At 44.8% G+C, this 15724-nt stretch overlaps 1 protein-coding gene across 14 annotated transcripts in view; it reads left to right on the top strand.

Moving 5' to 3' along the window:
- hdac4 (histone deacetylase 4) overlaps nt 1-15724 on the top strand; it is a 444296-nt gene that overhangs the window by 301402 nt on the left and 127170 nt on the right. For all 14 annotated transcript variants that reach the window (XM_078229095.1, XM_078229096.1, XM_078229098.1 and 11 more), the window contains 3 exons: nt 158-270; nt 8816-8932; nt 11184-11376. In XM_078229095.1, coding sequence (XP_078085221.1) covers nt 158-270; nt 8816-8932; nt 11184-11376 — 423 coding nt within the window. The remainder of the gene's footprint in view (nt 1-157; nt 271-8815; nt 8933-11183; nt 11377-15724) is intronic.

The raw sequence follows: 15724 nt of genomic DNA, 5'->3' as shown, positions 1-15724 counted from the left end.
TAATATATATTGCTTGTTAATGGAGAAACATGAGGCTTATCAATGTCACAGTAGTAGTTATCACTATTCACTTTTGATTTTATAGACGTAAGCTGCGATGTGGTATTGTAAACTTTCCGGAGTGAGATTTTGTTAATTGAATTTTCTGTTTTATCAGATTCGGCTTGTAACAGCGCTCCAGGATCTGGTCCAAGCTCCCCCAACAACAGCTCCAACAATATCACTACAGAAAATGGCATAGCAGGATCGGCAGCCAACATGCCAACTGAGGTAACCTTTCTGTGGCAAACATCACTCCTAGAAGTGTTGGCTAACAAATTCCAAACCTGGTTCTGATTTTAAAATGGTTTATTTTCAGTGGTCATTTGTTCCCTAAACTCCCACGTCATAGAAACGCCTATGAATACAGCCTCCGATCAAAGCTATCCAAGTTAAAATGTCACTGTTTCAATCCAGATTAAGGAATGCATGCTGCACATACCCATGTGAAAAGAAACAAAAAGTTCAATTCTATCTGTCCACAGTTTTGTGTGGTTATCAAGACAAGTTGATCCCCAAAACCAAAAGAGAAAATGCTGGAAAATCTCAGCAGGTCTGGCAGCATCTGTAAGGAGAGAAAAGAGCTGACGTTTCGAATCCTTTGTCCTTTTTCTTGCTGGTAATGGCTTCAGGGATGGCAGTTCAGGCAGTATGCTGCATCTCCTGTGGGATGTATGTGGTGAGGAAATCCAGTAGTGTTTCAGGAGATTTTAGTTGTAAGAAGTGCATTAGATTGCAGCTTCTGGAGGAGCGTGTAAAGGAGCTGGAGGGGGAGTTAGAGGAACTCCGCATAATTCGGGAGGCGGAGGTGGAAGTTGATAGGAGTTATAGAGAAATAGTAACTCCTAGAAATGAGGCTTGGGTCAATGCCAGGAGGAGGGGTAAGAAGCAATCGGGAAGACAATCCCCTGGGGCGGATCCCCTCCATAATAGGTTTTCGGTGCTGGAGGCTACAGTTGAGGAGGAATCAACTGAGCATAGAGAGCAGATCTCTGTGGGTGAGCCGAGTGAGAAAGCTCAGGTGGTTAGGGGCTGTAAAAGACTGGGCCTTGTGATTGGGGACTCCACAATTAAGGGGACAGATAGGAGGGTCGGAACTAAAGGTAGGGACTCAGGGTTGGTGTGTTGCCTACCAGGGGCTGGGGTCCGGGATGTGTCTGACAGGGTATTCAGGACTCTTAGGGGGGAGGGAGATAAACCACAAGTTATTGTACATGTGGGGACACACGACATAGGGAGGATAGGGGAAGGGGATATTAGGCTGGGATTTATGGAGTTGGGGTGGAAACTAAAGGCCAAGACTGACAGAGTGGTTATCTCTGGACTCTTGCCTGTACCACGGGATAGTTTAGAGAGGAATAGGGAGAGGGAAGGTTTGAATTCATGGCTGAGGGGATGGTGCAGGAGGGAGGGGTTCAGGTACTTAAGCAATTGGGGCTCGTACTGGGGAAGGTGTGACCTCTATGAGAAGGATGGTCTACACCTTAATCAGAAGGGGACCAATATCCTGGGGGGTAAATTTGCTAAGGCCATGCAGGGAGGTTTAAACTGATACGGGGGGGGGGAGGGATCCTGAGTAGTGGGGCTGAAAGTGAGGGATGCATGGATGGGGACTGCAATGCACGGCATTGCAGAGGTGGGGTGGAGCAGGGTTTGAAATGTGTATACTTCAATGCCAGGAGTATTCGCAATAAAGTGGGTGAACTTGCAGCGTGGATCAGTACCTGGGACTTCGATGTTGTGGCTATTTCAGAGACATGGATAGAGCAGGGGCAGGAATGGATGCTGCAGGTCCCGGGGTTCAAATGTTTTAGTCGAAGTAGGGAAGGAGGTAGAAGAGGGGGAGGGGTAGCATTATTGGTCAGAGATTGTATCACAGTGTCAGAGAGGAGGTTTGATGAGGACTTATCTGTTGAGGTAGTATGGGCGGAGATTAGAAATAGGAGAGGAGAGGTCACCCTGTTGGGAGTCTTTTATAGACCTCCTAAAAGTTCTAGAGAGGTTGAGGAAAGGATTGCGGAGTCAATCCTGCTTAGGAGTGAAAGTAATAGGGCAATTGTTATGGGGGATTTTAACTTGACTAATATTGACTGGAATTGTTATAGCTCTAGCTCGTTAGAGGGGTCAGTTTTTGTTCAAAGCGTGCAGGAAGGTTTTTTGACTCAGTATGTAGACAGGCCAACTAGAGGTGAGGCTATATTGGATCTGGTGCTGGGAAATGAGCCAGACCAGGTGCTAGACTTGGAAGTTGGTGTGCATTTTGGTGATAGTGACCACAATTCGGTTACGTTCACCTTAGTGATGGAAAGGGATAGGCATGAACCTCGGGCCAGTGGTTTTAGCTGGGGGAAGGGTAATTATGAGGCTATTAGGAGAGAATTAGGAAACATAGGTTGGACTAGGAGATTACAGGGACTGGGAACGTCCGACATGTGGAGTTTTTTCAAGGAGCAGCTACTGCGAGTCTGTGATAGGTATGTCCCTGTCAGGCAAGGAGGAATTGGTAGGGCTAGGGAACCGTGGTGCACCAAAAAAGTTTCTTTGTTGGTTAAAAAGAAAAAGGAGGCTTATGTTCGGATGAGACGTGAGCACTCGGGTAGTGCACTAGAAAGCTTTAGATTGGCTAAGAGGGAGTTGAAGAGCGAGCTTAGAAGGGCTAAAAGGGGACATGAGAAGACTTTGGCGGATAGGGTTAAAGAGAATCCTAAGGCGTTCTATAGGTATGTCAAGAACAGAAGGTTGGTTAGGGCAAGTTTAGGGCCAGTTATAGATGGCAGAGGGAAGTTATGTGTGGAACCGGAGGAGATTGGTGAAGCATTGAACCAATATTTCTCTTCGGTGTTCACGCAAGGGGACATGAATATAGCTGAGGAGGACACTGGGTTGCAGGGGAGTAGAATAGACAGTATTACAGTTGATAAGGAGGATGTGCAGGATATTCTGGAGGGTCTGAAAATAGATAAATCCCCTGGTCCGGATGGGATTTATCCAAGGATTCTCTGGGAGGCAAGAGAAGTGATTGCAGAGCCTCTGGCTCTGATCTTCAGGTCGTCGTTGGCCTCTGGTATAGTACCAGAAGATTGGAGGTTAGCGAATGTTGTCCCATTGTTTAAGAAGGGGAACAGAGACTTCCCCGGGAATTATAGACCGGTGAGTCTCACTTCTGTTGTCGGCAAGATGTTGGAAAAAATTATAAGGGATAGGATTTATAGTTATTTGGAGAGTAATGAATTGATAGGTGATAGTCAGCATGGTTTTGTGGCAGGTAGGTCGTGCCTTACTAACCTTATTGAGTTTTTTGAGAAAGTGACCAAGGAGGTGGATGGGGGCAAGGCAGTGGACGTGGTATATATGGATTTTAGTAAGGCGTTTGATAAGGTTCACCATGGTAGGCTTCTGCAGAAAATGCAGATGTATGGGATTGGGGATGATCTAGGAAATTGGATCAGGAATTGGCTAGCGGATAGGAAACAGAGGGTGGTGGTTGATAGTAAATATTCATCATGGAGTGCGGTTACAAGTGGTGTACCTCAGGGATCTGTTTTGGGGCCACTGCTGTTTGTAATATTTATTAATGATCTGGATGAGGGTATAGTTGGATGGATTAGCAAATTTGCTGATGACACCAAAGTCGGTGGTGTGGTAGACAGTGAGGAAGGGTGTCGTAGTTTGCAGGAAGACTTAGACAGGTTGCAAAGTTGGGCCGAGAGGTGGCGGATGGAGTTTAATGCGGAGAAGTGTGAGGTAATTCACTTTGGTAGGAATAACAGATGTGTTGAGTATAGGGCTAACGGGAGGACTTTGAACAGTGTGGAGGAGCAGAGGGATCTAGGTGTATGTGTGCATAGATCCCTGAAAGTTGGGAATCAAGTAGATAAGGTTGTTAAGAAGGCATATGGTGTCTTGGCGTTTATTGGTAGGGGGATTGAATTTAGGAGTCGTAGCGTTATGTTGCAACTGTACACAACTCTGGTGCGGCCGCACTTGGAGTACTGTGTGCAGTTCTGGTCCCCACATTACAGGAAGGATGTGGAGGCTTTGGAGAGGGTGCAGAGGAGGTTTACCAGGATGTTGCCTGGTATGGAGGGGAGATCCTATGAGGAGAGGCTGAGGGATTTGGGATTGTTTTCGCTGGAAAGGCGGCGGCTAAGAGGGGATCTTATTGAAACATATAAGATGATTAGAGGTTTAGATAGGGTGGATAGTGATAGCCTTTTTCCTCTGATGGAGAAATCCAGCACGAGGGGGCATGGCTTTAAATTGAGGGGGGGTAGTTATAGAACCGATGTCAGGGGTAGGTTCTTTACCCAGAGGGTGGTGAGGGATTGGAATGCCCTGCCAGCATCAGTTGTAAATGCGCCTAGTTTGGGGGCGTTTAAGAGATCCGTAGATAGGTTCATGGACGAAAAGAAATTGGTTTAGGTTGGAGGGTCACAGTTTTTTTTTTTAACTGGTCGGTGCAACATCGTGGGCCGAAGGGCCTGTTCTGCGCTGTAATGTTCTATGTTCTATGTTCTAAAGCTAAAAGGCGTAGAACGTGGGAGATATTTATACCACTTTTTATATTTATCCCACTTCCTCTGCCTTTTAGCTTTGTCGAAGGGTCGTCTGGTCTCGAAACGTCAGCTCTTTTCTCTCCTTACAGATGCTGCCAGACCTGCTGAGATTTTCCAGCATTTTCTCTTTTGGTTTTAGATTCCAGCATCTGCAGTAATTTGCTTTGATCCCCAGAAACCCTGGTTAAAAATCAGAATCGGGTTTATTTAATCGTCGTAAGTAAATGACCCCGATCACCAACTCTGTTCACTTTCCTGACAAGTAACTGAGGCTGAACCTGGGTGAACTTCCGACCACATATCTGCCTGTTGCATCACGTAGACCACTCGCCTCCAAAATATTGCCCAATACTACACATGAAATCTTTGCTGCAAAACGGCTGGGCTTCTGCCCACATGTTTGAAATTGTGCAAGATCTGTGCAGTTGTTCCCCTGTTATAAATCAAACAACTTTCTATAGGTGCAAAAAAATGAAATCAATGATTTGCCTAAAAGTTGCAAATCTTTATATGTTTTTGAATCCTTTTGTATCTGTTTCCAGAGAACTGTGTACATATTAAACTTTCTGAAATGTAAGCCTTCCACTTTTGAAAATTTTCAGCAATTTTAAGAATCGTTAATTTGAAAAAGAAACTCAATACCAAATGGCAGGAATTTTGAGCAGTGTTGTTTCCTTGCTTAGTCTGGTACCTGTTAAATCAGTTCATTTGCACAGCATTCATCCTGATGCTTTTCAGTTCTATTTTTAGGATGCTCAGGTGAGCACTTGGGGACTCGGCTGATCTGCAAGTTCTAACACTCTGAATTTGTGCAAATATTTAAACTATCCACTATCACTCTGAACAGCAAGTTATCCCATCGACAAATGCAGAGAACATTCCGCTGGCCGCTAAACACATGGGTCATGAAGTGGACAGGAGTTGAGACGGATGGAATTAGTGACCAGTAGATTGGTTCTGATGAATGGGTGGGAAATAGGCAGCATTTAATAAGTTGTTCATGGGATGTGGGCGTCGCTGGCTGGGCCAGCATTTATTCCATCTGAGGGCTTTTAAGAGTCAACCACATTGCTGTAGGTCTGGAGTCACATATAGGCCAGACCAGGATGACAGATTTCCTTCCCTAAAGGACATGAGTGAACCAGATGGGCTTTTACGACAGTCGACAATGGTTTCATGGTCATCATTAGACCTTTAATTCCAGGTTTTTTTTTTATTAAGTTCAAATTTCAGCATCTGCCGTGGCGGGATTTGAACCCAGGTCCTGGAAACATTACCTTGGGTCTCTGGGATACTAGTCCAGTGACAGGACCACAAAGCCACTGCCTCCCCTGCACACAAGGCTATGAGGTGCTGAAGAATGGAGCAAGTGAAAGACAGGGTGGGATGGGTGGTTCAAATAGTGGGAGATGCTCATTGATGGTAACTGAATTGCTTTAGGATCACGGAGGTGACATCAGTAAGGGAGTGGTTCAGTTATTTGGTCTTATACCTATGCTCCCATTTCAGCTGCAACAATTCACTCTGATGTGGAGTTGCCGGCATTGGACTGGGGTGGGCACAGTGAGAAGTCTCACGACACCAGGTTAAAGTCCAACAGGTTTATTTGGTAGCACGAGCTTTCGGAGCGCTGCCCCTTCATCAGGTGAGTGCAGGATTTGTTTCACAAACAGGGTATATATAGACACAAACTCAATTACAAGATAATGGTTGGAACGCGAACCTTAACATTCCAACCATTATCTTGTAATTGAGTTTGTGTCTATATATGTCCTGTTTGTGAACCCAACTCTCCACTCACTTGATGAAGGGCCAGTGCTCCGAAAGCTCGTGATACCAAATAAACCTGTTGGACTTTAACCTGGTGTTGTGAGGCTTCTTACTGTGTCCACCCCAGTCCAACGCCGGCATCTCCACATCTAAAAATTGTCACAATCTTCGAAAAATTGTATTCGATCCTCATTTACCATCTCTGTTTCCATGGGGAAATAACAGGTTTGAATCTTTTGTCCTTTTCTTCAAAACTGAAACTTCCCATTCCTAGCACCGATGCAATAAATCTTCATTTCACCAGAACAGCCTGTAATACTCCAGCTACAAAGTAATAATGTCTCGCATTTGTTTTCAATGTGCATGAACCCAAAATCACATTTGTTTATTTTTAATGATCCTCGCACTGCCACTTTTCAAGATCTGTCTGTCTATATCTAAATCTTGGCTCCTCCATTCCGTTCAGGATCATGCCTTTTAGGTTATGCTTAAATATATTACCTCACATTTCCTTGCATTGAATTACATCTATCTATCTGCCCACTCTGCTAACTAATGTCCTGTTGTATTGTTCCCCGCGCTTTTGCAGACTTTCCATTTTAGCATCCACAGTCTTTAATTAGAATTCTTCTTATGCCTAGATCCTTGACATAAATGGAGTTTTGGAGATAACAGAACAGAACGCTAAGGCACATCACTATTTTTGCATACAGCCTGTCTGTTCTGTTTGTTTCATGGCCCCTTGCTCTCTCTACTTATATGCTTGTATATTCCATCTTTTTTATAATTGTATGGAATCCCAGCAATTCTCTTCAAAAAATTCATATTCACAGCACCTGCTGCATAGGTGCAGCAATCATCGTTAATTCACAATTGGCCAAATGGCCTCATTTGTTCTGTAACAGTTCTGGAATTCTTAGATTCTTTTAATCTAAGAAATGTGACTTTTCTCAAACAATTCATAATGTGGCACGTGTGTTACAGATCCTGATTAGCTCCTTGCTTTCTAGGTGTTAATTTAATTCCATCTTACTATGGAGCTTTTATCCACAACCCTGGATGAAATTAAATGATCAGTAACTTCCTAGCTCAGACAAGACTCCCTACAGTGCAGAAGGAGGCCATTTGGCCCATTGAGCCTGCACCGACGGCAATCCCACTCAAGTCCTATTCCCGTAAACCAATGTATTTACCCTGCTAACAAAGGGACAATTTATCATGGCCGATCCACCTAAGCTGCACATCTTTGGAATTTGAGAGGAAACCGGAGCACCCGGAGCAAGCCCACGCAGACACGGGGAGAACATGCAAACTCCACACTGAGAGTGACTCGAGCCGGGATTGAACCCAGGTCCCCAGTGCTGTGAGGCAGCAGTGCTAACCACTGTATCAGTGTGCTGCCCATGCTTACCTTTCCTCCTCTTGAGCAAGCGTGTAGCATTTGCCACCAGCCAGTACTTTGATGTAATTCTGGTTTCTCATGATGTTTTTTGAAAAATTATACTTCATGCTTCTAACAACTATGGGCGGCACGGTAGCACAGTGGTTAGCACTGCTGCTTCACAGCTCCAGGGACCTGGGTTCGATTCCCGGCTCGGGTCACTGTCTGTACGGAGTTTGCATATTCTCCCCGTGTCTGCGTGGGTTTCCTCCGGGTGCTCCGGTTTCCTCCCACAGTCCAAAGATGTGCGGGTTAGGTTGATTGGCCATGCTAAACTGCCCCTTAGTGTCCCGGGATGCATAGATAGAGGGATTAGCGGGTAAATATGAGGACTAGAGGAATTAGCAGGTAAATATGTAGGGATATGGGGATAGGGCCTGGGTGGGATTGTGGTCGGTGCAGACTCGATGGGCCAAATGGCCTCTTTCTGCACTGTAGGGGTTCTATGGTTCAGAACCATTCCCCAACCTCCCCTATCAATCTGGTGTTCTGGCCTTCTGGAACTTGGTACCTCCTATTATTTATCTCCAGTAGCATCCTTTTCATACTGTTCTTAGGTGATACTCCTGTTCCATTCCCATCTTTGTAAATAATGAAGCAAAATACTTGAGCATCTTTTTTGTACACAGTGTCCCCTTTGACCCACCCTTCAACAATATTTTTACTTAATGAACTTGTAAAAGCTCTTTTACAGCACTTGTCTCATTTTATATACTTCTGGTGCTCGGTTAGAAAATAAAGGTGTGTTGCTTTTTGGAATCTGGTCTGTGGTAGCAAGCGCCAATCAGCAGCACTCTGCATTCTCGAAGATAAAACCGCCTGAATTGTTTACTGATAAAAGGGAATGTTTGTGTTGTAGTGACAATCTAAATTTGGATCTTTTGGAGACCTGATTCTAAAATGTTAATTTTATAATGTCATTAAAAATCCGACCAATCAAATGAAGCATTTGTAGCAGTTGGATGCATTATGTTGTTGACATTCACACACTGTCCTCTTCTTCTTTCAGTCTACTCTGCCTCACAAACTGGTTGCTCGAGATGGCTCCGTGACGCAATTGCCTCTGTACACTTCACCATCATTGCCCAACATAACTCTAGGTCTGCCAGCCACAGCTCCCTCTAGTGTAAGTACTTCAACCACCTGATATTGCACATGTATCATTCACGATAAATTATAGTGCAAACATCTAGCAGGCGATGTGAAATCTGCTAATGGCTAGCTTTCCATTTCATTTAGTTCTTTTGGTAGAAATGTTGCTGGTGATTGGGCAGATCCCTGCAGCCGTGTAAACTGGGAGATTGCCATTGCTCCTTCTCTCCATCCGTACACACCCCCCCCCTCCCCCCCCCCCCCCCCACCCCCAACTCCCCATTTCCATTGCAGTAATGGATGTGGCTGGATGAGCAATTTAGGGTGATTTTCTGGATTTGTTGGTGTACATTGGTCCTGCAATGCAATGTACCTTGGGGTTTAGAAACACAAGTTCACACCCATGTTTCTCCGCACAGTGAGTTCTTGATCTTGGGTAAGCTATTCGAGGCGCCGGCTGAAGATTGGACAGTTCCTGCGAGGGTTGAAAAGCTTATTGCCCCCACTCCCAATGCTGCAGGCATTCATTTCAGCAGTAGCAGATTGATACGCCTCTAATGCAGGAAATCATAGAGAACTATACTAGGAAACGCATTAAACCTCTTGTGTGGACTTATTTACCTATTACTTATTTTCTTCATTTGTAATACACCCTCCACATTGAATAGAACCCGAGGCACAGTCACACTCTCCGACCTGATCCTGAGATTCACTAGAAAGTTCAAGGAAGGAACCTGGTTCAAGATCTAATTGCTGCTGCCTGAATGCTGGGCCCTTGCACTAATTGAGGGTGAATAAAGAGCAGTGCTCCATTGCACATCCACAATAGTGATTCTCCAGAAATGTTCATCTGCCCAAAGGGAAACAAACAGTTTTTAAAAACAAAATTCTTAGGGTATGGACAGTGCTGGCAAGGCCGTGTTTGTTGTCGTGAGGTGATTCGATTTTCTCCTCGAACTGCTGCAGTACTTCTAATAATAGAGCTCCCACAATGGTACTAGTTGGGGAATCTTGGGATCTTGACCCAGTGACGGCAAAGGACTGATGATGCATATCTTATTCAGGTTGGTGTGTAGCTTGGAAGAGATGGTGGTTAACACAGCACTGTGGCTCTCATCTTTTCTCATGGTAGAGGTTGCAGAGAAGGGTGGTGCAGTCAAAGTAACCTGGAGTTGCTAAAGTGCATCATGTACACGCTAGAACCATTCTGCAGTGGGGTGGACATTGAGCACCAGTCAAACTGCTCTGCTTTTGATGGTGTTGAGCTTCTTGTCGTTACTGCATCTCATCTCACTGGCATCAGCTTGTGTTTGCATCTGCATGTAGGCTATGATGAGATCAGCCACCGAGTTGTTCTGGTGGAACTGAGGGTTGATGAGCAAGGTATTGATGAGTAGAAGCTGTTTGAAGACACACTTGGTGACCCTTTTCACCACTTCATTGGTGATTGGGAGGAGGTTGATAGGATGGTCATTGCTGGACTAGATTTGTCCTGTTTTGTAGTTGGGCATAACCACACTGTTTAGTAGTTATTATTCTAGATTTACTGGAACTATATTGCTAAGGGGACAACTAATGCTAGTGCACAGGTTGTCGTTTTATAGCCTTGATGTTGTCAGGATCTGTAGCATTTTCTGTGTTTGTTGTACTCGACCATTTCTGAATGTCAGGTGAGGTAAACCTAGACACTGACTGACATCACGGTGGCACAGTGGTTAGCACTGCTGCCTCACAGAGCCAGGGACCCAGGTTCGATTCCCGGCTTGGGTCACTGTCTATGTGGAGTTTGCATGTTCTCCCCGTGTCTGCGTGGGTTTCCTCCCGGGTGCTCCGGTTTCCTCCCACAGTCCAAAAATGTGCGGATTAGGTTGATTGGCCATGCTAAATTGCCCTTAGTGTCCCGGGATGCGTAGGTTAGAGGGATTAGCGGGGTCAATGTGTGGGTTATGGGGATAGGGTCTGAGTGGGATTGTTGTCGGTGCAGGCCTGATGTGCCGAATGGCCTCCTTCTGCTCTGTTGGGATTTTATGATTCTATGAACTTTGAAAAAGATGCATAATATTTACTGATTCTTTAAAGGCTGGTCACCAACTCTGTTCTACTGCGGTTCCCCTGCATTTCTATTTAAGCTTTGTTTCAGTTAATTTATCACTATCTTGATCAGATGCATATTATAAAACTTCACTAATATAGTGGAGATTGATAACTATGGTTATGACTGTTAAATAGTTTGAGATTATTATTCACATAATGGATTGTTCAATGTGCTTTCTGTTTTCATGCAGGGAGCCTCTGGCCAAGCAGAAGGAGAGAGAGTGGGCTTGCAAGGACTCCCACTGAACACTCCATTTATTGCTGGTACTCATCTGCCACACTACATTGCCACATTGGATAAAGATGGCAGTAGTGGGCACACACCCCTCTTGCAGCATATGGTCTTATTGGACCAACCTCCACCCCAGAGTCCACTAGTAACTGGTAAGTAACTGTAATAATTCAGGTATGTACAAGAGATTCATCTTTTCTAAAGACGATGATGGAAACCAGGGATTCAGCAATGTGAAGAGTATATAATATGTATATTTGAAAAATAAAAGGAAGCTTAATTTCTGTGCCTTTGGAATTACACAATGCAAAGGTTAGGGTAGGAAGGAGTGTGCTCGTGTGAAATACCTTTATCATTTTAACAGAGGTGTTAATATCTCTTGCAATAGCAATCCAGTTAATTTTCTGTGTACGTATTAAACATTTCTAAGCTAATAATCACGATTATATTTGTCACCTGCGTCTGTTCATTTAAAATCCCAGTTCGAGACACCAAAGTCACTCAAGCATAGCCACCAGCAACTGGCTCAAAAACTGTTGTGGTAGAAGCTCTAGAATCCCCACAGTGCTGAAGGAGGCCATTCGGCCCATCGAGCCTGCACCGACAACAATCCCACCCAGGCCCTATTCCTGCAACCCCATGTATTTGCCCTGCTAGTCTCCCTGACCTTAAGGGTCAATTTAACCTGCACACCTTTTGGAATGGGGGAAGAAACCGGAGCACCCGGAGGAAACCCACGCAGACACTGGGAGAACGTGCAGACTCCACACAGACAGTGACCCAAGCCGGGAATCGAACCCGGGTCCCTGGCGCTGTGAGGCAGCAGTGCTAACCACTGTGCCGCCGTGCCATCCCTAAGAAATGGCGGACTGTCTGCTTGCTTGTTCAAGCAACATTGCTTGAAAGGAGGTGACAAGAGAAACAAAAATAACTTCCAAATGTTTTTCTATTTAGTAAAGACATTTGCACCTGATGCATATAACCTAATTTTGTTGACCTGTCGGATTTAGTTCCCTCCTAAAACAGTCCTTTCTGCGGTCGCACATGTTTTGATGCCCGATTCTCTCTTCCTGGACCCTTCAATACCATAGTTAACAAAACAAACAAGCTCAAAAACTGAGCTGTACAGAAGATTACTGTTTCTTTCACTTAGGGACCTGAGTTTGAACCAGCCCAGACCGATGGGATGTCTTCTCTCTCAGATAGTTGTCAGTGTCCCATGTTGCTAGTACCTGTAGACTCTCATCATCAGTCACACTTTGACACCACAATGTTGAAATTGGTTAAAGAGCTGCTGTGGAAAAGTTACTTTGGGGTGTTTAAGGAGTCGTGTCCTCAAGTTGCGAATTGGGGATGTGGATGTTGAAAACATGTCTCCTCCAGTTATTCAGCTGAAATTGAAGAATTGGTTACACCATTTGATAATTAATGGGGTATCATTTCTTCTCTCAGAATCAAATTAACTGGTTATTCATCTCGTGACTGCTGAAGGGTTCTTGCTGTTTCTAAAATGGTATCCTGTTTGCCTTTGTGACCTATGGTCATTGCATTTCAAAGTAATTCTTTCCATAAAGAGCTTTGAGAAGTGGTTTGACCTTATCTAAAAATAAGGTTCTTTTCAAAAAAAACTGGAACAGAACAGAGGGAGCTTTATTGCACATCTGGCCAGACTGTACCTTACTTAGACAGTGTTGGATTCTGACCAGCACTATGATTTTCAATAACGGTAGCCCTGGCTTTTCTGACTGAGTTTTAATGATTAAAAAATGATTGGCTGAAGTTGTAAGACTTCCTGCAATGCCACCAGGGGTACGGAGTAATAATTAACTTTGGTTCTGGCTTCCAAAACGGAAAGATGTTGCATTCCCCATCACTTGCAATATCTGTCCCTCACCATGATGTGGGCAATAAAATATTTTTTTTCCAGAAATTAAATTCGATCTGTTCCTTGCAAGTAACTTTCTGTGGGATTTGTTGCTTGCTTCTTTGCCCAAGACCAAAGAGGAGACATTATTAGGAAAGTAATTGATATTTGCTTTCAACACGTTTTTACAATTTGAATGCATTTTTCTTTAAATACTGGAACAAAAATGTCCTGAGATTTCACATTCCTGTCATTAATTACCAAACCAAGGATGTTAATTGCTATTCTGTGGCATTTTGCCACATCTTTGTATTCTGTTGTGGTTGTCTGGAAGTTTTAAAGTTCACTTCCAGCAATGCTATGTGGAGCTCGTGATTTTTTTTTTGTCAGAAAGATCAAGTCAATCTGCTCAGCTGCCATTGCCCCTTCCCTCCCTTCCCCTAATTCTTCAGGGCAAACAACCCCAAAGCTGCCCTGACACTGAACTCTCATGTTTCTCAAGATTCTAGCCCATCTCGTGCAGTGCTCTGTCGGAGCTTATCTTGTCAGTGAGACCTCCTTCCTGCCTCGAGATCCTCTAGATTCCAACTAAACTGTTGACCAACCTACTTCAGTGTCTCATTTTGGATATTATTATTAATAATTCTCTTTCATAGAATCCCTACTGTGCCGAAGGAGGCCATTTGGCCCTTGTGGCCAACCATTGCCACCATGCTGCCCAATGCTGTTTCCTTGGGCACAGTAAGAAGTCTCTCAACACCAGGTTAAAGTCCAACAGGTGTATTTGGAATCACGAGCTTTGAGTGCTGTTCTTTCCTCAGGCACTTAGCTGATGAAGAAGCAGCACTCCGAAAGTTAATGATTCCAAATAAACCTGTTGGACTTTAACCTGGTGTGAGACTACTTACTGTGCCCACCCCAGTCCAACACCAGCATCTCCACCTCACTGTTTCCTTGGGCACTGTCACTCTAAATCTACTGTCATCCCTCCCTCTCCTCAACAGCCCTATCCTTGACCCTGCTTTATTTCCCAAAACTACTGCCTCTTTTCCAATCTACCTTCCTTCTCCAAAGTCCTTGAACATATTGCTGCTTCCCAAATTCATGCCTATCCTTTCCACAATTCCACACTTGAATCCAACCAGATTTCCGACCTGTCCATAGCACCGAACTGGCCCTGGTTAAAGTCACAAATGACATTCTGTGTGACTGACTGAGAGAAACTATCCCCCTCACTCCTCTCGACCTAACCGCAGCTTTCAACAGTTAACTGCACCATCCTCCATCATCTCGCTTCTGTTATCCAGCTGGGTATTCTGATGCACCTACTTGATTGTAACCAGCATTGGTGCAGACTTGATGGGTGAAGGGCCTCTTCTGCACTGTAGGGATTCTATGATGTATCTGATTATATCCAGCGTTGGTGCAGACTCAAAGGGCGTCTTCTGCGCTGTAGTGTTCTGTGATTCTATTCTGTGAATCATCTACCATAACTTCCCTTCCCCACGTCACTCTGTTACTTCTGGTGTCCCCAACACTATGTAGTTGCCCCTTTCTGTTTCTCATCTACATGTTACCCCTCAGTGATATCATCTGAAAAAGACATCTTCTTCGAAATATATGCCAATGATTACAAAACCTCTATGGAGCTCCCCACTGTCTCTCTGATTGTCACAATGCTTGCTTTGCTTCCATTGTTGAAAGAACAACAATTTCCTCCAAATAAGCATTGAGAAGACGGAGGTTCCCAGCGCATACTCTGCCCCTTGTCCCCCATTTTGCGTTGAGCAAGGCCGTTCACAACCTCATTGTGTTTGATCCCCAAATGAGTTTCTGACCAGATATTTGCACCAACAGCAGGACTACCTACTTTCACCTCGGCGCAACATCGAGGGCCGAAGGGCCTGTACTGCGCTGTAATGTTCTATAACATTGCTCAACTCCTATTCTGCCGCAGCTCATCCTGTGTTGGATCTGTTGTCTATGCCTTTGTAACTTCCAGACTTGACTATACCAGTCCACTGCTGACTGGCTTTATGTCCTGCATACTTCATAAGCTTATACCCATCCAATTACCTGAATTTGCTTCAAATCTAATTCACTGTCACACCTGTGCATGCTGACCTTCACTGCCTTCATACAAGCCCTAGTGCAGAAGGAGGCTATTCAGCCAATCGAGCCTGCACCGACAACAATCCCACCCAGGCCCTATCCCTGCAACCCCACGTATTTACCCTTCTAGTCCCCCTGACACCAAGGGGCAAATTAGCATGGCCAATCCATCTAATCCGCACATCTTCGGAGTGCGGGAGGAAACTGGAGCATCCGGAGGAAACCCACGCAGACACTGGGAGAATGTGCAGAATCTGCACAGACAATCACCCAAGTGCGGAATTGAGCCCGAGTCCCTGGCGCTGTGAGACAGGAGTGCTAAGAGTGCTAAGGTGTGCCACCGTGCCTTCCACAATAACCAGCACCAGTTTTCAAATCTTTCACCTTCTCCAGTTCTATAAACCTTTGAGATCTCTGCATTCGTCCAATTTTTGCCAAATGCCTTCCCTGTTTCTACTTGCCCTACCATTGGTAGCTATGCTCCCTGTTACCTTGACACGAAGCTCTGGAATTCCTTCCCTAAA

This window comes from Mustelus asterias, chromosome 14 (genome assembly GCF_964213995.1).
Source record: "Mustelus asterias chromosome 14, sMusAst1.hap1.1, whole genome shotgun sequence".
NCBI lineage: Eukaryota > Metazoa > Chordata > Chondrichthyes > Carcharhiniformes > Triakidae > Mustelus > Mustelus asterias.
Note: the sequence above shows the minus strand (reverse complement) of the source record. Positions and strands in the feature narration are given on the sequence as shown.